The 22,322-nt window shown below is 40.0% G+C and overlaps 1 protein-coding gene across 1 annotated transcript in view; it reads right to left on the bottom strand.

Annotated features, from left to right (window-relative positions):
• The window catches only part of LOC140265006 (amine oxidase [flavin-containing] A-like), a 38,615-nt gene that overhangs the window by 8,786 nt on the left and 7,507 nt on the right, over positions 1-22,322 (bottom strand). Inside the window, exons 2-5 of the mRNA XM_072360886.1 lie at positions 15,788-15,882; positions 12,207-12,344; positions 5,753-5,857; positions 3,638-3,729 (exon numbers count right to left, since the gene is read on the bottom strand). Coding sequence (XP_072216987.1) covers positions 3,638-3,729; positions 5,753-5,857; positions 12,207-12,344; positions 15,788-15,882 — 430 coding nt within the window. The remainder of the gene's footprint in view (positions 1-3,637; positions 3,730-5,752; positions 5,858-12,206; positions 12,345-15,787; positions 15,883-22,322) is intronic.

Here is a 22,322-nt window from a genome sequence, read left to right as displayed (position 1 = left end):
ATCCAGGTTGCTGATGAAGATATTGAACAAGACCAGACCCAGCACCAACCCCTGGAGAACACCACTAGTTACCGGCCTCCAACCAGACTCTGCACTACTGATGACCATGCTCTGAGCTCTGTCAGTCAGCCAGTTCTCAATCCACATCACCATCCACTCATTTATCCCACATCTTCTACATTTTCTGACAAAGATGTTGTGGGAGACAGTGCCAAACACCTTGCTGAAGTCAAGGTACACAACATTCACTGCTCATCCTGCATCTACCCAGCCAGTGATAAAATCATGGAAGGCTATCGGGTTGGTCAAGCATGATTTGCCCTTGGTGAATCCATGTTGACCACTCCTGATAATCTTCTTCTTTTTCAATTGCTTGGATATGGCATCCAGAACAAGTTGTACCATCATCTTTGCAGAGATGGAGGTGAGGCTGACTGGCCTCAGTGGCTATATCAAGATCTCCTTCCCTTTCTCCCAAAACATTTACCCATGCAATTTGAAATTCCACTGATTTTACCTCAGATATTTCTTAATTAGTTTTCCACTCATCATTCCTTCCATCAAAACATATATTTTTTCTCAAAAGTACAATGCATTTGGTAACTTGTAAGTGAAAATCTTCTGCATTTCTCCTCCACAGGCTGCTCATTGTTTCTAAGGCCTGATTGGCCCTCAGGACCTCAACTAGACACACTACCAAGACACTCCCCATCTTCCACACAACTGTGCTGCACGCTGCTTTTGTGAGACCAAGAGTTAAACACTGTAAGTAGCTCAAAGAAACCCAATAAATAACTTATAAACTTTTACAACCCAATTTCCATGGACATGAAGTCCAGTCACCTCTAGTCTATAAGCAGAGATATTAACACATCCTGCATGCAAGAGCCCTCTGTAACCATTCTGAAAGCACTGATATACAAAATGCTGTAACCTGAGAAATGTGAAGAGAGTCTCCAGGATCAGTAGATGCTGACCTGAGACACATGATGGATTATTCTTATGTTACAATCTTGACCAAAGTTATACAGAGAATGCTTGTCATGACAATGCTGTAAAAGAGCTTAAAGAGCTTTTCTCGTTAGGGCAATAAGTTTTTAACTATTAAAAAAAAAAAAAATCTGTTTTGTCTTGAAGATCTAAAAGATGTTTTTCAATGTGTTCCCACTGTGCACATCCATTAACACTGCAGCATCACAAAGCCAGTGAAAGTAGAAACAACCTTGCAGAGGAGCACTTTCCCACAGAGATCACTATAAACCCAGTTCTGCTTATACTTCGCTGACTTCCTGACTAACAGGAACAGTAAAAACAAGACGAGGAAGAACCAGTGCACTTGAAACAGAAAGGATGGCTCAAAGGGACTGACTTTGCAGAGAAACAGCTCATGAAATTTATTGTAAAGAAAACTACAATGCATCAGAGAGCAAGAAAAAAAAAAAAAATCGAAATCACCGTATCTTGTATCACATGCAGCAAAAGTAAGATTTAACACTGTGAAATAATTTCAAATGGAAAGTTTTGGTCGGGAAGCTGCAGGCACAGTGCTAAACCACAGTCAGCAAGAAAAAGTAAACAGAGCACAGTTAAACAAATAAAAAATACTGAATGCAAGGCAGGAGAGTAGTACAGAGTAGCATAGGGCCAGCAAAGCATGCAGGGATACAGGTGCTAGCATAAGCATGTTTTTCTTTGCCTAATAAAGAGAATTAATTGAAAAGGATGGGGAGAAAAGAGTATTTCCAGCTGTTATTTCATAGTGAACATTGTTCCTTTTTCTATTCATACAATATTGTCCTTCATAGACATATAAAATGCACTGCACATTTTCTAAGCAATATATCAACTTGGGTCATGATCCTACAAACTAGGGAGTTACTCTGTTGGACCTGCTACTCACAGACAAGGAAGACCTGTTGGATGAGGCAAAGGTGAAAGGTACCCTTAGCTGCAGTAAGCATGAGAGTGTGGAGTCTAAGACCTTAGAAGGAGTAAGATAAACAGCAGAATTACAACCCTGGACTTTGGAAGGGCAGATTATAGCTTCCTCAAAGACTCAATTGGCAGGATCCCATGGGAAACTACCCTGTAGGGCAAAGGAACCCAACAGAGCTGGCTGATGCTCAAGGACAGCAGCTCCTTGGAGCAGAAGGATGGTGCTTTGCAATGGGCAGAGAGATGGACAAGTGTGGCAACAGACCAGCTGGGACAAAGACAGTGCTCCTGGCCCAGCTTAGGCACAAACCAGCAAGGGAGGTGAAAGGCAACAAGACCTTGTTTCCTTCCAAGGGCTAAAGCAGACACACATCATAACTAAGTAGGAGAGATCATAGCCAACAGTCATAGGGCATCATTCCTCAGCTCCTAGTCTGCCACTGGGCTGGGCAAACTTCTTCACCTTTTCTGGTTCCATTTCTATGCCTGCCAGTGACCTTCATTCATGTGTACAAAGTGGAGTTATTTACACTTTGTTTTTCCTAAAGACAAAGAAAGGTACGTTCTCCAGCTGAGTTAAGTGGAAACATGGTAAAAAGATCACGTTGTCATTCCTATGTCTGGGTCTGAAAAAGAAAACCTTGAGTTCCTCTAACATCTTTAATCGTATCTGCCAGCCAACACAAGCACTGTGTACTATACCCTGTCATCCACACATCCTCATCCAGTGCCTAACAACAGTACAACACAAAGATCAGTCTCATCTCAAATGTCTCCTGCTCTCTCATTGCCTGTGTATACACCTGCTATCTCTATCTCTCAGACTAAACTGTAAGCACTTATGGCGAAATACCATGTATTTCTGTTGTGTTCACATAGCATCTTACTCTAAATATCTGGTCTGTGATTAGAGCTCAAGGACACTAAAATAATAAAAATGCATGTTGATTATAATGCTTAGCCAACTCAAATGACTAGCAATTCTTTATCCTTTGTGGATGGCATACCCTTAACTTCCCAAAAGCTCTTCAAAAGACTTGTTTAAATAGCTACTGTTTTATCATATCTCATTTTCTCTGTCAGTTCCCTATATCTGAACCACTAACTGCACTGAAGACCACAGGAATTTTTCTACAAGGCTTCACATCATATGGTAACACTTCTCAACTCCTCTACAAAGACTTCCTCCAAATACCTGGTAAGTTTCATATCTCTTTGAGTCAGTCCTATTTTTCCAGTCCCCTTTTTTTGTCAGACAAAGAAAAAACCCACATCATTTTAATTTCCTCCATAGTACTGAATAAAAAGGAACAAACATTTATCTTGTTCTACCTGAGCTACAGTGTGTTAAAGCAGTGTGAACTGTTAATGCATTCAATGTACTGTCCATATTACCTTTCTTTTTCTACATGGTCACTGTCTTATACTACCATCCTTGCCTTTGTTGGTATGAATCATGTTTCATCTGCTTGAGACACTCTTAACTTCTTAGGTTTAATCTGTCCTTTCAATTCCCGAAGGCTTTCGCTACCCCCTTATCCCATGGGTGCACAGCCCACCAGAGATTTGATTGTGTCCCATCTGAAGTCAAAGAAAACACGAGCAGGTCCTTCACAAGTAAGCTTTGTGCAGCTGTACCCCAGAATTTGCTAGGGACCCACTGTCATTCTATGGCTTGATTTCAAAATGAAGAGTTACTTACTTGGTCCAACAAATCTTATTTATCAGCTCTTTCATGGTCATTTTGTCCCACTTTTCAGCATGTGGAGCATCCCATGGTGCTTCAGGAGGAATCTAAAGACAGAAGCAAATTATTCAAGAAATAACTCAGTACTATATCATTGCCAGGTCATAGCTAGTTTGTGGCACAAAGCTGACTGATACACTGATTCTAAGATTTGTTTTTGTTCTCTGTACATGGCTATAAGTTTGAAAGTGCACTGAATGGAGTAGTTTTTATAATTCATACCCTTGAGTAAGAATTGTACCATGAGAACTAAGTCTGACTTTGACTAATGAATTATATCCTTATGTTGGGACTCACCTGGCCTTTAGAGATCTAGAAGTGAGGTGTGCATTCTAATTTAGTTGTCTTGGTTTCCTCTAAAAGTAAACCGAAAAAATTCCTTCTTCAGTTAGAGGTTCACTGAGTTATAAAACAGATATCTGACGGCCCTTATGTCTCTCTGTTAACTACAGATAAAAATTATCTAGATACTACTATTAAATGATGTTCACACAGTTACATTCCTATTGATAATCCATGACATTTGAGTATACTGTTGTACATTTTAATATTTTAAAAATACATATTCTTTTACAAAAAGATGTATAGTATAGTGTACAAATTTGATTGTGCTAAATCTCATACACCAAATGAACTTTGCTGTAACAGCAGTAACTTCATAGAATCACAGAACTTTTTAAATAGGAAGGGACCCTTAAAGTCCAGATGGTAACACTCCCCTGCAATGAACAGTGACACCAACAGCTCAATCAGTTTGCTCAGAGCCCCATCCGGCTTCATCTTGAATGTCTCCAGGGACAGGACATCCACCACATCTTTGTGCAACCTGTGCCAGTGCTTTACTAACCCTTACCACAAAACACTTTTTTCTTATATCCTGTCTAAATCTTCTCCCTTTTGCTTTGAAACCTTTTTCCCTTGTCTTATTGCAAAAACCTCTGCCAAAGAGTTTGTCCCCTTCCTTTTTCTTTTAGATATAGAAAGGTCTCTATCAGGTCTCTCTGGAGCCTTCTCTTCTCTACAGTTTGGCATCATCCACAAACTTACTGAGGGTGCACTCAATCCCAGTGTCAATATCATTGATGAAGATACTAAAAAGCGCTGGTCCCAGTACTTAACCCCAAGGGACACCATTTGTCTCCATCTGGACAATGATCTATCAACCACCACTCTCTGGGTATAATCTCACAATCAGTTCCTTGTTCATTGAACACCCATCAAATCTTTATATTTATAATTAAAGAGAAAGATTTGAGGGGTACTGTGTCAGACCTTACTCAAGTCCAGACAAACGACATCAGTGACTTCTCCCTTGTCCACTGATGCAGTTACACCAATCATAGAAGGTCTCCTGGTTGGTCAAGCAGGTCTGCCCTTGGTGAAGCCATGATGGCTGTCTTGTGTCACCTCCCACTCTTCTATTCCTTAGCACAGTTTCCAGAAGGACCTGTTTCTATGACTTTCCTCAGCACAAAGGTGAGGCTGACAGTTCGGTAGTTCCCTGGGTGGTCCTTTCTACCCTTTTTAAAAATGGATGTGATGCCTTTATTCCAGTCACTGGGGAATTTACCTGACTGTCATAACTGTTCAAATACACACTATGCTTGTAGCTTTTTGTATGGCAGGGCCCCTGGATTGTAACTAGACCATAAAGCAGCTAGTAAACATTTGAAAAACAGTATGACTCTCCAAGGGATACTTTTTTGTTCATGGGAAGACCTCCAGCTGTAATTCTCATCCCCCATTTTGTGTAGTGCTTTTTCCTGACATGAGAAAGTACAAACATTAAGTACATACATTGAAAGTACATACATTTTTTTCAGATCTTGTAGACAATCAAATCTTTTTCTACCTTCTTGGTGAGAAAGCCCTGCCATAGCTTCTTGCTTCTAGCTAATCTAGATTTCTTTCCTGATGAGTTATTGCTTTTTTTGTTGTTGTTGTTGTTTGTTTAATATGTATATTAAAGAAGCAATAAAAAGTCTGCCAGAGAAGAAAAATACAAACTAAACAGACTTTCTTATGATGACATAGGCACTACAGTATACAGGTAGAATTAACAAAGCCTACCTCTTTTCCCATCTTGTCCATGGTCCTCCAGAAGTTATTGTAATCCAGATACACAAAGGGATTCCATGTTGGAGGGTTAAGACCCGTGAATTGACGTGACTTTCCCTAAAACAAGATTATAAGCAACATAAGTAACAGAAACACCAAAAAAGTCTATCCACATTAATCAAGAACACAGAATTCCCAAATCACTTAGTCAAACTTTTGGCCCCTAACTTACTATATTTTTTTTTTTTCTGACACAAAGGTGTTAACAAATGAATATATAAAACTAAGTATGAACAAAAACAACAAAAAAAGTTGGGCTGATATTACAGCTGTTGTTTTTTAATTTGGCCTGGACCGATTGTCAAATTCCAGGCTATGGAGACTCAGGCACTGGCCAAGGAGGTGATATTCCTTGTTTTTACGCATTCTTCATTACCACGTACCAATATATCTAATGCTTACCCGCCTGCTGGACAATTTCCATGGGTTTAAAACTGCACACATTTTAAACTTTCTAACTATCCAAGTGCCTTTATGACGCACCTCACCTCTATAAAGTAAACATCTCTTTATTATTCCAAGTATCTAGAGAAAAAAATATACCCCCAAAAATAATTTTGCCAAAAAGGAAGACGTAGGCTGCAGAAAAAAAAACAAACAACTGCCCGCTTGCAAAAATGGTATCAGTACTCACAATGCTCAAGACACACAGCTGCAACAGGAATACAGACCATTTACAGATAATTCTGTGATATAAAGATAAGCAAAACAATCTAACAGCAGCTGGTTCTTTCTGATAATATTAATCTGAAAGAGGATTGGATGAGGTGGCAGCATTTTCTCTTATTAAATTACTTTGAACCTTCTCCCATGTAACTCAAGTGCAAATGTCCCACCAGAACTTTTAAATGTTTGCTTTTCAAGGTGTGTCAAAAGTTTGCACAGGTCACGTGGCAGGATGCAGGGAACATGTTGGACCATGGCGCGTAGGAGCTGTGGTGCTATGCTGTGTTTTAACACCCTTCTTATTGCAGTGCATATGCCATGCCAACCCACCAAAGTCTTCCTTGCTGATAACTGCGTGCAGATTTCTGATATTTTTCAGACCATTTCTTTGCAAAGATCTTAACAAAAATAAATGGCTCAAGATGAAACTTGGAGAGCATACTGAACTTTCAGACTTCAGAAAAGTAGTAAGAAAAGTCATCCCCAGAGCAGGTGCAACAGCAGGAAGAGGAGTACTTGGGCAGGAGACCAAGTCATGGGGAGGACTGGGTATGTACAAGTTGGATAGGGAAATTGCTCCAGCCTTCTCAAGGTGCTCCACTACTGCTGCTGCCAGAACAGTGAAAATGCTCCTACAAACTACCAGCAAAGGAATGTTCCCTTCCATTTCCCTGAGCAGTATTTAAACATAAAGCCCACCCACCCCAACACCTGCAATGGGCAGGGCTGCTCCCCACCAGCTCAGGCTGCCCCATCCAACCTGGCCTTGAGCATCTCCAAGGATGGGGCACTACAGCTTCTCTGGGCAGCCTATTCCTCACTGCATGTTCAGACACAGAAAAATAGACCAAAAAAAAAAATGTATCCAGTGTGCCCAACTGCATGCTGTAGCTTCTACTGTAACAAATGTATGCTCTATCAAGCACAGTAATCTTTATGCAAAGCAGTAATGCTTTTACTGATCTTAAAATAGTCCCACATCTTTGGTCAATGGCAAAGCCCAAGAAGATCAATGGGAAAGCGTACTACTAACTGCCAATTGACAATGAATATTGCCTAAATCAGTGTTATTTTCTGTTCTCTTTTGCATGCAAAACTCATAATTCTAGTAAGATTCAAGACAAGGGGAGGAAAACATGAAAAAATGCAATACCAACTGACCTGGAAGGGGCTGAGACAGAATTTATAGAGCCCGAAACAGTTCACAGGCTCACTAACTAACTCCTTGTGCAGGGATCTGGAACTGTAACAGGTCAGGGCCAATTGGACAAAAGCCCGATTCTTCTAAGTTCCAGGAGAGAAATTCCCATTGTCCACCAGACAGAGAGCCAGACCTCTTTGTTCACAGATGTTCCACCACAGCAGGGACTAATCCAGCCCCAATGGCATGGGGTTGGTGAATTATTCATTGGTTTTTAATACTGTCTCCCTGCAAGGCACAGGAGCTCTGGCTGCATGGTTCACAGAGAAGGTCACTGCGAACAGCCAAGATCCTGAAGGATTCCATTTTTAAACAATTTTATAGTGTTCTGGGTAGATTATTTTGAGAACTACTGTTTTCTTAACTGAAAGACAAACAGCTTCCTGGCATTGTTCCCATGCTAACACAAGGCTGCTTGATCGCCTCACAGAGTTTATCTAATACTTTTTTCCATATCCTGGCATGTTGAATACTTTCCTGCAGACCTCAGAGTTGTGTCCTGCTGCCTGCCTGCATTAGTTATCCCACATCAATCCAAAGAAATTATATCCCCAGGCACTGTAGTTCCATGACTAGCAAGAAAGCCTCAGAAAGATGCTGTGCTCTCCAAAATCTGTCTTCTCTCTGCCCAGGGTTAAGCTACTGCCTGTAGCCATTGTTACAGGAATACAGCCTAAGTGATGACACCATCCCAAGAATGGGCAATTTTGCTTAGGAACACTGTTTAGTGGGTATGGTGGTGATAGGTGGATGGTTGGACTAGAAGGTAGTCTAATCTAGATAGTCTTCTCCAAACTTAAAGACTAAAGACTAACTACTAAGATTGTTGATGATATCTAAGAAATAAATAGAATATTTAAATATCAATGGTGTCTTTATGTTTATGAAGGAGAGAAAAAAAAATCAAATTACTTTGAAAAATAAAGCTATATACAACTATCATCCACAAGTACTTTGTTTTTTGCCAGCTTGTGGCAAAAGTCTGGCTCCTGCCCCCTGTACTGAGACCATCTGTGTGTCAGAATCACAGAAGGAACATTTATTGCGCTCCAAGAACAAAACTCCTATTGCTCCTGGATCATATACAGCATGCACAGCTGTAGCAGCAGCTCCCTAAAGTATGAGCCCTCTAGTGTGCACCCCTTCCTGCTAAATATCTCCAGCAGGTCTTACCTAGCAAGCTCTCCAGTACCTTTGATTCCCATGCCTGGACTGTAGATATAAAGTGATCTGCACAGACATATTGTGGCAATGCTAATCTCTTAAAGCTAGATGAAGAAAAGAGAAGACTAGAATGGTGAATGTGAAGCACTGCATAAAAAAAATGATCATCTTTTGTCACAAATTACCTTGCTCTGAAAATGGTAAGCAAAAAAATAAGCAAAACCAGTCTTTATTTATTGCTGTCAGGAGTTCAGTGCTGCAGCCAGGCACCTAGAGGACTGCTGTCATAAGAGAAGGTTAATACTATACCAAAGCATGAATGCCTTTACATTCTAAGGTCTTCTGCTAAAAAGAAGGTGAAAATGGAGCACAGCAACCTTCAAGGACTTCTGTAAAAAAGCAAAGCTATCTTCCCCTTCTGGAAAGAGAGAACCTCAGCACATCTGCCTTTTCTTAATCAAAAAAATGCTCCTTACGAACTATGGGAAAGCAGCCATGGAGCAATCTAGATGGAAAGTCTGGCAACAAAACCTATGCCCAGAAGTTACAGATTTTCAGTGACAGGATACAAGCAAGTTTCTGATTGATATCAAAGCAGTTCATGTTACCATGCTAACTGATGGGAGTGAATGAGTATATAACAGAAAAGATAAACTATAATTACAGTTTTGGAATTTCAAATAAACCATGACTACAAAGCAAACCTGCCCACATCAAGCAGTGCAGTTTCTAAAGCATCTAGCATGTGGGATTTTCCCACAAACATACTGGAAAAATTCCATCCAGAGCAGAGCAGTTCATGAAATCCCTCGGGGGAACTTCCACTTTCCCTTGGCAACTTCCCCTTCTGGATAAATCACTTTCCTACTTTTCCCTAACCCAGCCCAAGCTGTATCCTGGAAACCTGAAGAAGGAGCAAAACTGAAGCGACCACTGTGGTAAACAAACAGCCAAAAATCTTTTCATCTGGGCATGGGGGGGGGATCACATATGATTGAACGAATGACTGTCAGAACTACATCTAAAGAAATGTTTGGCCTTTCCTCAACACAACTCTGCTTCTCACCTCTAACAAAACTGTGGAGTCCAGAGATAGGCCCTTAGGAAGAACCCTTCCTGTCTGATACTGCCTCCCGTGCTCCTCGACAGCTATTAATGGACAGAAACAGTAGATGAGATGCAAGGGGAAAAGACTTCAGTCAGACTCCTCAAATTCAAAGGGCATCTGGTCCATACCTGGCAGTATCCAAGAAGCTGAACACAACCCTCTTCTAGATTAATATTGAATTTTGGGGGCAATATTCTCTAATGTCAATTCATTTTTTCAGCAGTAAATTTTTATCATCTATGAAATACTACTTTGGGTTCCCTAAGCACCTCTGATGAATATGAGTCGTACACCTACAGCAAAGAAAGCACAAATCCCTACCAGGAACATTCACTGTCAGTGCATGATAGATAAAAAAAAACAAACAAGCCCTAAGATCACTGAGCACTCATCAATCTAGCCAGCAGACTGGAATGCACAGTTTGTTTTCAGAAAGTTTCAAGCAGAAATAGGATGTAGAGATAGTTCAATAACAAATCCCTGAAACAAAGGACACAGTGACTACATGAGCTCTCAAGGGAGGAAAAAAAAGAAGTGAAAAACCTTAGGGAAAGAAAACAAGAAGTCTGCAACTCATGGGAAGAGGTTGTGAGAGGAATGAGACCCACTGGAGGAAAAGCATATTATTATTTATTTAATGTTTAAGTCTTTCCACATGGGGAGACCTCAGATTCTCTTTGCTGTCCTCCTGTTCCAACAGCTATGCCTCTCTTGGGAACCTTGGTTTGCTTGGTGTGACCACAGTACCTAATCTAGAATTGACCCACAGCCTGTGATCCAGCTAGCAGCTCATAATTCCACCTCTTGCTTAGGAACATGATTCCACTTCAAAGAAAACTTACAAAATTACTTGGTCATTAGCAAGGACACACATAATGTGATAAGGGACAGAAAAAGCTGTATCTTCAGTGTCATAACTTAGTAAATAAGGACTTTTAAGAAAAAGCTGTATCTTCAGTGTCAAAATGGATTAAGGACTCAAATTCATGAAACCTGTTAAAGCCTTTTATTTAACACACACAAGTGCCTTTTAAGAAGCAAAGAGTTCCACATGTGTGCTTAAATTAAATACAGTGGGCCAAACACGGCTGGTAAAATCAGCCCCCGTTTTCTTGCCATAGAGCTATGTCAACTTTACACCAGCTGGTGCAGTTAATATTTTGAGTGGAGTGACTATACAATTATTTAAGGTGTGACTACTTTATGAGCATGGCATGAATCTTCCTAGTAAGGAGAAACTACAGAAGTAGGCCATTAAGCTTTCCAGCATGTGCTTATTGCTTTAATACTAGGAAGAAAAAGCAAGAAGATAATAAAAATCAAATCAGTTAAGGATCTACCACATAGATTTGCCTCTATCAAGCAGGTCAATTCTGCTTCATACAGGCTTCAAGCCTTGTTTTGTCAATGTCTGGGAAGTACCAAAGCAAAATGATATTAAAAATAAATAAATAATGGAAAGTAACTTGTGAGTTACTAAGATGAACACTTCGTACCTTATACCTTTGTCTCTCTCTCTACCACTCTCCCTCTGTACTGGTCCTGAGTAGGACCTAAGTAAAAAATTGGTGGGCTAAAGAAGTAAGACAAGAGAGGATAAACTACTCTAAAGATACTTTTCATTTCAGTTCACTTCAGTCATTTAACCATACCTAACCAGAAGGAGTCATTCAAACGCTCTCCATCTCAAATCTCAGACACAATGTTTATGTTGAGCCTTGGAATTGCCTGTTCCTCACCATGAGCCAGAGTACCTCAGCAAGTGTACAATTTCTAGACATCCAATTTTAAGTAAGATGAATCCCACTCTAAGGGACTGGGAGAGATCTTACATGAAGCTAACTACGTAAGTGGGCCAAATACATTACAATACTCCAAGGCTAGTCCCATAATACTGTTGTTTAATATCATTATTCAATATTATCTTACAGCATTAGTCTTTTTTCCAGTACTGAACTGGGCTTGTATTTCAGATAGAGAATTTTCAGGCAACAATTCCTTAAGAAATGTGTGAAAAGATAATGAGGTGCCGAATGTATCCCAAAATTTTAGAATGACATATGTCTAAATTTTTGAGGCCTTTTCAAAAGAAAACAAGAATCATTGATCTAAATGCAAGGAAGTTAAAGGAGGGCAACAACACTTCAAACAGGTGCTCATGGGATTCCCAAGAGCAAGCTTTAAATGATGCCCCTTGAATGACTGCAGCAGTTTCCAAAATTCGATTTTATCTTTAAGTATCTGAACATGAAAGGTGTAATACTTACCCACTTATAATGGATGAAATAGCCATCTACATTCACTTTATAGGTCTCAATACCCAGCTCTTTTGCCAGCCGGAGAATACGATTTTGTGTAGGTCCTACATATGCTCCACCAACATCTACGTAATTAACTTCCTTGTTCTGCCAAAAGAAAGAATACAGGAATCAAAACGCTGTAGGAAACTCCTCAGTATCAACACCTATAATCAGGAAAAAATATTCCATACTGAGCAGAACTGCATAGCACTGCAACTATGTGAAGAGGAGACAAGGCATACTAACACAAGCAATACTGACCCCTGTAATGATGGACACACAAAAGCTTAGTGTCATTACCACACATATGTTCAACAGGGCTTAACTTGTTTAAATTTCACTAAGGCTTTCAGTATTAGCTTTTTGTTTACACAAAAGGCATGAAAATATAAAGAAATATCCAAATAAATACCTTGGTAAGAAGTCTAACCTCACTCTCTCAGAACTCCTAACACTTTACTTGCCATTGTAAAACCTTTCTCAAATCAAAACTTTCTCAAGCACCAGGGTTGGTTTTGTGTTGTCTTTTTTCCCTCTCTCTCTGCAGATAACTGCTTACATTTAATGCTGTAGATGCTGAGCACTGCAGTGCAGTATTCAAAGGATGTAAGCTTCTTTGCAGCATAACACTCTGCGGATCTACCCCACTGTACCTTGGCTATCAGCATCTAGCCATGCCTGCCAGAAAAGGCACCCAGCACACAACACTTGAACCAGCATCACGCTCACTTGGGAAGCAGACAGAAAGCAAGAAGTTTAATATACATGCTGTTACAAGCGGGCTGATTTTCCAAGACAGTAACACTTAGGACAGTTAACACTGTTTTTAACACTGTTTATAGCAAGCATTTGAAGCCAGACATTTTCAGTATTACAGAAGGATGCTGTTTATGTTTCATGTACAATTATATCTACTGAAACACCACTGTTTACCACTGTTTCCCAAGCAATGGCATCTGACCTAATTTAAATCTCTCCCATTTTTAGACTGGGAGGCAGAGTTAACATCTGTATTACATTACCCTGTGCCTCAGGTGACTCATCATTTCTTTCATTTTCCTTTCAGTAACAACCAAGATGATGCAGTTGATTTTTAAAAGCAGGATAATGTTGAGCCATGCTAAAACATATGCCTGTGCTCTAGTGATGTCTGGCCCTGCTCAGGCTGCTTCCCACTTAGCCATCATGCCTGCTACAGTTTGCAAAGCGAGAGGGGAATGGGACGAGACATTCACAGTCTCAGATGATGGTTTCTCTCTATAATCACAGAATCACTGAGGTTGGAAAAGACCTATAAGATCATCTAGTCCAACCATCTATCATCAATACTGCCCACTAAACCATGTTCCTAACTACTACACCTACACGATTTCCTGAACACCACCAGGAACAGTGACTCCAGCACCTCCCTGGGCAGCCTGTTCCAGTGCCACATCACTCCTTCTGAGAAGAAATTCTTCCTAATATCCAACCTGAACCACCCCTGGTACAACTTGAGGCTATTCTCTCTTTTGTCCTATCTCTAGTCACCTACAGAGCAGATCCTGACATGGACAAAGGATATAGACAAAGGAGATGGGCAGAGTTCAATTACCTTAATAAAGATGATTAACAACGTTTTAGACACTCTCTCTGCCTTTCCTCATAGGAGAATGCTCAAGTTCCTTCATTATTTTAGTGGCATCCCTTTGTAAGATTCTCTCCAGTGTATTTGATACTGGGATTTGTAGTATTTATTATCTTTATTAAAAATACAGATGGTCAGACGGAGCGAATCTCTAGCAGGTCTGCAGAAACACAAAGCTCCATAATGCAGCTGACGTGAACAGAAATAAGAGATGCCATCCAAAGGGACCTGGACAGGCATGAGAAAAGAATCCATATGAGCCTTGTGAAGTTCAACAAGGCCAAGTGCAAAATCCTACATCTGGATCAGGGCAACCCCTGGTATCAGTACAGACTAGGGGAGGAATGGATGGAAAGCAGCCGCATGAAGAAGGACTTCGGGGTACTTGTGAGTGAAAAAAATGGACATTAGGTAGCAGTGTGCATTTCCTGCTTGGAGGAGATATTCCCTGAAAGGTTCCTTCCCACCCAAATCACAGGTTTCTATGATTCCATGTTCCTGCCTCTTTTGAACCGGGATCCCAGAACTGGACACAGTCCTCCAAATGTAGCCTTACTAGTGTTGAGCAGATCAGCTCCCTCCATCTGCTGCCAATACTTTGCCTAATGCAACCCCCCAAAAAAAACACGAGATTCCTTTGCAGCACATGATTGGCTCACATTCAACCTGGTTTATACTACAATTTTTCAGGTCCTTCATTGCCAAGCTGCTTTCCAGCTGGTTGCCTCTCAGTATGCGCTCATGCCTAGGGCTGTTCCTCATCAGGTACTGGACTTTGTACTTCCCCTGGAAAAACTTCATGAGGTTCCCATCAGGCCATTCCACCAGACTGTCCACATCCCCGTGGATGGCAGTTTGACCCTCTGGTGTACCAACAGCTTCTCACTTCTGTATCATCAGTCAACTTGTTGACTTTACCCCACCGTTTGGATCATGACACGGATATGATAGAACCTCAACCACAGTGTTGAGTTTTATGACCCCCACTGTGAGAAAGATACTGAATCATTGAAACATGTTCAGAAAAGCTAGTGAAGAGACAAGAAAGCACGACATAGGAGAAGCAGCAGAAGGAGCAACAGCTGTTTAGTCTGAGGAAAAGGAGGCTGAGAGGAGACCTCATTGCTCTCTACAAGCACCTGATAGGAGTGTGTAGCGATGTAAGACTCGATCTCTTTTCTAAAGTAACAAGCAATAGGCTACAAGGAAGTAGTCTCAAGTTGTGCTACAAGAGGTTTAGACTGGATATCAGGAAGAATTTCTATATGGAAATGATGGTTTGGCATAGGAATGGGCTGTCTAGGGAAGTGGTAAAGGTGCCATCCATGCAGGTGTTTAAGAGACGTGTAGTGGTGTTGCTGGAGGACAGGAATTAGTGTTAAGTGATGGTTGGACTTTATGATCTTATGGGTCTTTTCCAATCTAAATGTTTCTAGCAACACTAATGAATACACTGAACAGGACTGGACCCCTGAGATATGCCATTAGGTACATGCCTCCCTTCACACTTCACAAAAGTGCTCACCAACCTTAGGTAGTTTTCAGCCAATCACACTATCTGCTTAACTAACCATTCTTCGTATTTTCTTTATGAGGATGTTATTGGGAGACTGCTGAATTGCCAAGGTCCAGGCAGACAGTATCCACTGCTCTCCCACTGTCTATCATGATAGTCATTTCATCATAGGTTATCAAGTATGACTTTCCCTTGCTGAATCCATGCAGACTGCTAAATTTCTCATCCTTCATATGCCTGGAAATGGTTTCCAGGACCAGTCACTCTACCACCATCCCATGGATTGAGTTGAAGCTTGAGGTCTGTAGTTCTCTGGATCCTCTTACTTCTGGAAGACAGGTGTGACATTTGCAATACCATAGACCAGCACAAGTGAGAGAGTCACAGACTTCAGGAAGCATTTACCCTGATGGTGAATGTCCTTCCTCCAACTCTGTCCCGGGCCTCGAGCACCACCACATTGAACCCATACTCTTGCAGCAGCTTGGCAGCTGACAAGCCTACAAAATGAAAAAAGAAATAGCATGTTGTAAACCAAGTGGCAACTATTAATCACAGTGGTCCAAAACTGAATCAAGGCTTTATAGTCAGGAACTATGTTTTGAAAGATTCCTGCAAGAATTCTGAAACTTTTCAGTGTCTTATCACAGAAATCACGACTGCTTCTTAATTGCACATGATAAGCAACTGCACAAACAACATTCCACAGATTTAATTTGCCTCCTCTGGGTTAGAATTTTTGGCTTTTTAAAGAAATTAACCTATTGTTATGGGCATGCATCTCATTTTTCTTTTGTGTAGTGCATTGAAAGAGAAAGACCATCACGTGGCTAGGGTGATAGGAATAACAATAAACCAATTAGATATGTTCAAGCACATTTCTTCTCCCACCCAACTCTCCACTCTGCTGCTGTTCACTGTCCTCACTTCTATACAGAAATAAAGTCTGCTTCACTGTCAAGATTAATTTTAAACAACAGAGTCTGATCTTGACAATCAAATAGCCTGTATGTAGATACTTTATAAAAGGTATTACCGTCTCAGTAAAAATTATCTAATTATGGGATTTTGTGATAGACGCACTACAGAAAACCAAAAATTCAACAGGACAGAAGTCCTCTTCACTTTTTACAAATGAGAAATGAAATTGTTAAAAGCAATCATGAGCTTCTGAAATCAGATTATCCCATTGTCCTGCAGGGCAATTTGGCACTGAAGCATTGTTCCTCTGGAGTTGTTTCCCCTCCTTAAGTATACAAAAGCCAGACTTATTGATCAGAACTTCTAAGATACCCTGTAGTAAGAAATAATAATATTATATTCATGTTTATTACACTGCTTCAAAATTTGATTAAAAGCAACCATTTGTGAGCCCACGAAGAATGCAAGTCTTAAAAGGTCAGATGAGAGGAATCACTCTAAGGTTCTGAGCAGTGCCAAGAATACTCATTTATTCTGAGGACAATATAGAACAGCCCATAAACTTCTGCACATGTGATCTTTTAATATGGTAGAGGGACATAAAATAATGGAAACAAGGAGAGGAAGTTCAAATGTCTTACACTGACAAAAAAAATTATCAGTAGAAGTGAATATCTTATAAACTGATATAATTTTTTTCAATGGCTTTTCCTGCATGAGAGACTACAGACAAGATAGTTAACTATAGTTATTGTTCATTATTAAGCCCTTTTGCTGATAGTGTTCCCATTCTCAGCATAAACATAGACAACATAAGTCTTCAGTGTTGGAAACACAAACTGCAGCATTTTCTTATAGATAAATATTTTAATATTTGGAAGAATCTTTTTTCAAAAATTCCCATTGGTTACTGTCACAAAAATGTGGATTTCCTAAACACATAAAATGGAAAGTTGAATTCATATATTCTTTATGAATTAGACACTTGGGCACGAATGAAGGTCTATATGTATGGGATACATAGATGTTGGATAGTTACATCTCTTTTGAAAACATTCATAGGAACATAAAATGGCAGAAAACCTGGTCTAGGTATGAAAAAATGACTGTGTACAAACCCGATAACCTTATTAGTGTCAAAGACTGACAACCTTGTCTCTTATTTCATGCTGTATGCAACAGCTATAACCATGCTACAGCACTTTAGGAAGAATAATGGTTTCAGTGAATTAGGTTGGAAGTTAACTTGAATGTTGGTTCATACCTTAATTATATCATATGTCCTAATAAAGAAAAGCAGCTAAAAGTTGGAGAATGCATGGTAATATGACCAACGTTCTCTATCCTGCTTGTTTGTCAATCTTGCACTCCAGCCAAACAGATTTTTAGATTTGTTATTGTTAACCCAAGAGTCACTGTAAACTGATGCAAAACAAAACAAAACAAAAAAACAACAACAAAAACCCAGTTTCAGAGCTATAGAGACTGGAAAAGGACAAGAGATACACTCAGATAATGATAACTTAATGGCAGTTGGCAGAGAGCCTGACTGAGAATCAAAAACAGTGCCAATTTGTAAATTCAGGTTTATGAAACTTGAAAAGCCAATGACACAGCGTAAGCAGAGGTGGTGATAGTTTTATATCCCTAAGATTAAAAGCTGAAGATTAGACTCAAAAGGTCAAATATAAAAATATAAAAATATGCATAAAATAAATAATAATAACAATAAATAGAACAATTACAGATTAAAATAGTTTTGTTCTCTTAACAGAATAAAACTAGCACAAAAGGTAGGCAGGGATAGAGGCTGGGGAGAAGACAAACAAAATATGCTGGTTGAAGATTGTTACTGTGCATATGTTTGTTTGAAGCAAAGATAACAATTTCCTTTGAGAATGGAGGGCTAGCAACAACACTTACATGCAGAGAATATCTACATGTAGTTACTGAACTCAACTCTTCAGCTCCTTTCTGGTTTGAACTGAAGTGCACAACACAGTGGTGATTCCACATGCATGTCTCAAGAACCCTCATGTCACAAAGCCTGTGTGCTTTTGAGACATAGGCTTATTGGCCACAAAAGAGACTGCCATGTCCCCACACCACACACTGCTCTGAAACCAGACACAATATCCAACTTGTCCTGCAAGCATGACACACTAGGCCTTGCCAGGCAGTGGGCTATGACCTCCCAGGCCACAGCTGGGACTCAAGCAAGACATTTCAGGATAAACTTGTGAATGCCTGTACATCAGTAGCACAGATATTTCTATCTCTGCCACTCCACCTGAGTGTCTTCTCCTTCCTAAGCTGGAGACCTGTGCCCTGATGAGTACACATAGGGCCCTCCCCATGGCTGTAGTGGGTGCTATTTCACAGCCCTTCATTGCACTGTGCTTGGAGACATTTTACTCATCCTGTGATTCCTCCCATCATCATCATGGCTTCCAGTACCCAAGTCTACTGGAGTCATACTGGTTGACTCCTCCACAGCCTCTAAGTTTTGCCTAGAGATAAAGCTGCAAAGGACCCCAAATAGCCGGCTATACTCCTTCCATACACTCTGTGAATACAAAATACTATCTGCCTCAGAAAGATGAAAAGAGCCTGCCAAAACCATGCCTCATTTGAAGTATCTGGCTGGAGAAATTCACTTGTTATTAGATCAGAATAAACAAAGCCGGATGACTTATACATCCTCCACAAGGGTTTCTATGGCAATCTCATACCAGGCTCTCTGTGTCTGAAGACACCACACAAGAAAGCTCTTCCCCAATTGATTCTGCAGTGCTGTTAAGGGCCCAGAATTGCTGTGGTCACAGATCATACTACTGGCTGCTTTCATTTCAGAAAATTGTCATAATGATATCAAGCAAAGTGGTTTCAAGTGCATCAAAACACTGGATACAGGTTAATATATATATATATATAAAAATAAGAAAAAGAATTTAAGATGATTTTACGCCAATCTGCAGACTATCAGGCACACACCACGGATGAAATAGAGAACAATACTGAATTCTGTATGTAGTCTGAAGGAAAATCAGCCTTTCAGTAGCTAAAGGGGAGTTACAGGAAAAAAGGGGACACACACTTTAGCAGGGTCTTTTGTGATAGAACAAGGAGAAATGGTTTCAAGCTTAAAGAGGGTAGATTTAGTTTAGATAGAAGGAAAATGTCTTCTACAGTGAGAGTGGGGAAGCATTTGAACAGGCTGCTTAATGCCCCATCCCTGAAGACTTTTAAGGCCAGGCTGGACCAGGATCTGAGTGATCTGATCTAGCTGTGGATGTCCCTGTTCATTGCAGGGGAGTTGGACTAAATGACCTATAAATGTCCCTTCCAACTCCAAGGATTCAGTGAATCTATAGGAATAATACACAGCATGCCTGCACCACACAGGAGAGACAAGTTCCTCCTTATAGATAGAGTCCAAGGCTGAGACTTAAGAGACTTCAGCTTGACTCTCACAAGAGCAACATAATGTGGTAAGTGTTCCCTTATGAAATAGGGAAGCATTTATATGAGAAACCTTAATGAGAATAATTTCAAGTTGCCTAATTATAAGGATTGATACAAGGCATCCAAATAGAGTTCTGTAACACAGATGGTGTGAGATAAAAACAACAACAACAACAACAAAAAAAACAAACAATAACAACAAACAAACAAAAAAACCCCCAATAATTAAAAGATGCTACTTTATTGGACACATGATAGGATGGGACAAAAGAGTAATTCTACTTTACAAAATATTTACTCTGTAAATCCAATTCACTAAACAGATTCCTGGATATGTCATGATAGGAGGCAAAAATTATCAGCATCTGTCCTAGAGACAGTACTTCTAACGAAATGGATGTTGAACATTTGCAAAATATACGAAGGCAGTATCCACAATAAAAGGAAGTGAGCCAATCTAAAACCACGAAAACATTGCCAAGGCAGGCAGAGAACAGTTCTGACCATCACTACACCGAGTCTAAAAGTTTTGGATCCCCCTCCCTTCTCTTCAGATAACTTGCATCATTTGGGTAACAACTAGATATTTAAACTGAAAACCAGCTCATCTTCACTATGCATTAATGATAGAATCTTAGAATCATTAAGATTAGAAAAGACCTCTAAGACCATCTAGTCCAGTGACCAGCCCATCCCCACCATGTCCACTAACCATACACCTCAGTGCCACATCCACACAGCTCTTGAACACCTCCAGGGACGGTGACTGCACCACCTCCTTGTGCAGCCTGTGCCACTGCATCACTGCTCTTTCTGAGAAGAAATTCTCCCTAATATCCAACTGAAACCTCACTCGATGTAACTTAATGCCATTACCTCTTGTCCTATCACTGTCACTTGGGAGAAGAGGCCGACCCCAACGGGAGCTATTATATTCTCCTGTCACAAATATCCTGCAAACCACAGCTGCATGTTTCTCACCAGGCACCATCTTCCTAATTACAAGTCATGCACGCTCACCATGAAGTCTACTTTGGTTAGCTACAGCCAGGGTGACTGTGAAGTTACACTACAGCACAGCCTTGTAAAACTCTTATGCTGCCTTCGGACACTCAGATATCTGGTGAAAAAGATCATGCTATGGGCATGAAGTCTGAAAAGCATTGGTAAGTACATGAGGCATTTCAATGTATTAGAGAAGCCTGATTTTTCAGGGACTTTTAACCTTTGAAACAGAGGCCAAACTGTGTCACATCAAGCACTTCAAAACAAAGAGAAAATTAACTGTTACCACGGAAAAGGCAACTGTCTGCTGTTTTTCTGGATGTATTGTTTATTTGCTGGCTTCTTACACAAAGTGTATTTGCTTTTTATGCAACCAGTGATGGGGTGAAAGTTAACAAAAACCAACTTAATACAACATTCCTTCTTGAAATCTTTCTTCATTACCCTTCTATACATAAGTGAGATTGTTATATTCTGTGAAAGGCTACAAGCTCATTGTTGTGGTGTTCTAGCAAGATTTAATTGAATAATTTAAGGACAAAATCATTATGGAAAGACTTAACATTTTCCTTATCTTAACAGTGGAATAATTTTTAGACCTTTTTGCTCATTATTCTAATTTACATCAGTAAAGTAAAGCAATTGTCACTACATCCTCATTAAAGTTCCACTGTAACAGCATGCTAACACTGAGATCGTTGTTTCTGTTCCACTGACAAAAAGCCTAATTTTTTCAAGATACAATTGAGTAATTAAATCTGGCAACAGCCACCTAAGAATTATGTCTCGTTATTCAACCCACAGCCACTTTGCCAAGTTAACACGAACCTGCCAATAACGGATGCAAAACATTTCTATCATGATTATAGAGTAAAATCTCCCTTCCTTTCTCTTCATCGCCCTTCTTCCCCAAAAGATTTTGCTTTCATTGCAATCTTTTGGTGCACCTTGAGTTTTAAAATAAAGGCAAAATGTACTCAGTTGAATCAAACCAACTCCAGAGAAATCACTAATGGACAGCAACACCCAGAAGGCTTGTATGAAAGTACTGTTTCCATACTACAGGTCTGTCTGATCTAAAATTGCCACTGAAACTGTGTAAAAAAATCTTATTAATTAAATTATACTCCCTTAAATTTGCACAGAACAGCAAGAATACACAGCGCTGATCACATGCCTGTATTTACTTCTCCTTTCAGCATTGCCTAACACCAGAATACTACTGCTCAACTTCCTGTTTGTTGGAGGCTGCATTTGGTCTTTCTGTGAGATTTTTCATTATCCCTGTTGTAGTACATTTAGCACTGGGGATGAGGGTGAACTTCTGCATTTTCTTTTCCAGACAGATGATTTTCATATATATAATTTCTCCCTCTCAACGTCCATCAAACATAATCTAGTTGATTCACTTAATATTTATACCATAAAGGAATAAGTATGTTCTGTCACAGAGTACACTGCTTAACTAAGAGCAAGCCACTCTCTCTAGTTTCAATGGCGCTACTGTCCAGACACTTCAAACAGTTGCAAACTGTGTCCTGGAGGGTAC

Source organism: Excalfactoria chinensis, unplaced genomic scaffold (assembly GCF_039878825.1).
Source record: "Excalfactoria chinensis isolate bCotChi1 unplaced genomic scaffold, bCotChi1.hap2 Scaffold_385, whole genome shotgun sequence".
In the NCBI taxonomy this organism is placed as follows: Eukaryota; Metazoa; Chordata; class Aves; order Galliformes; family Phasianidae; genus Excalfactoria; species Excalfactoria chinensis.
This window is presented reverse-complemented; position numbering and strand designations above follow the sequence as displayed.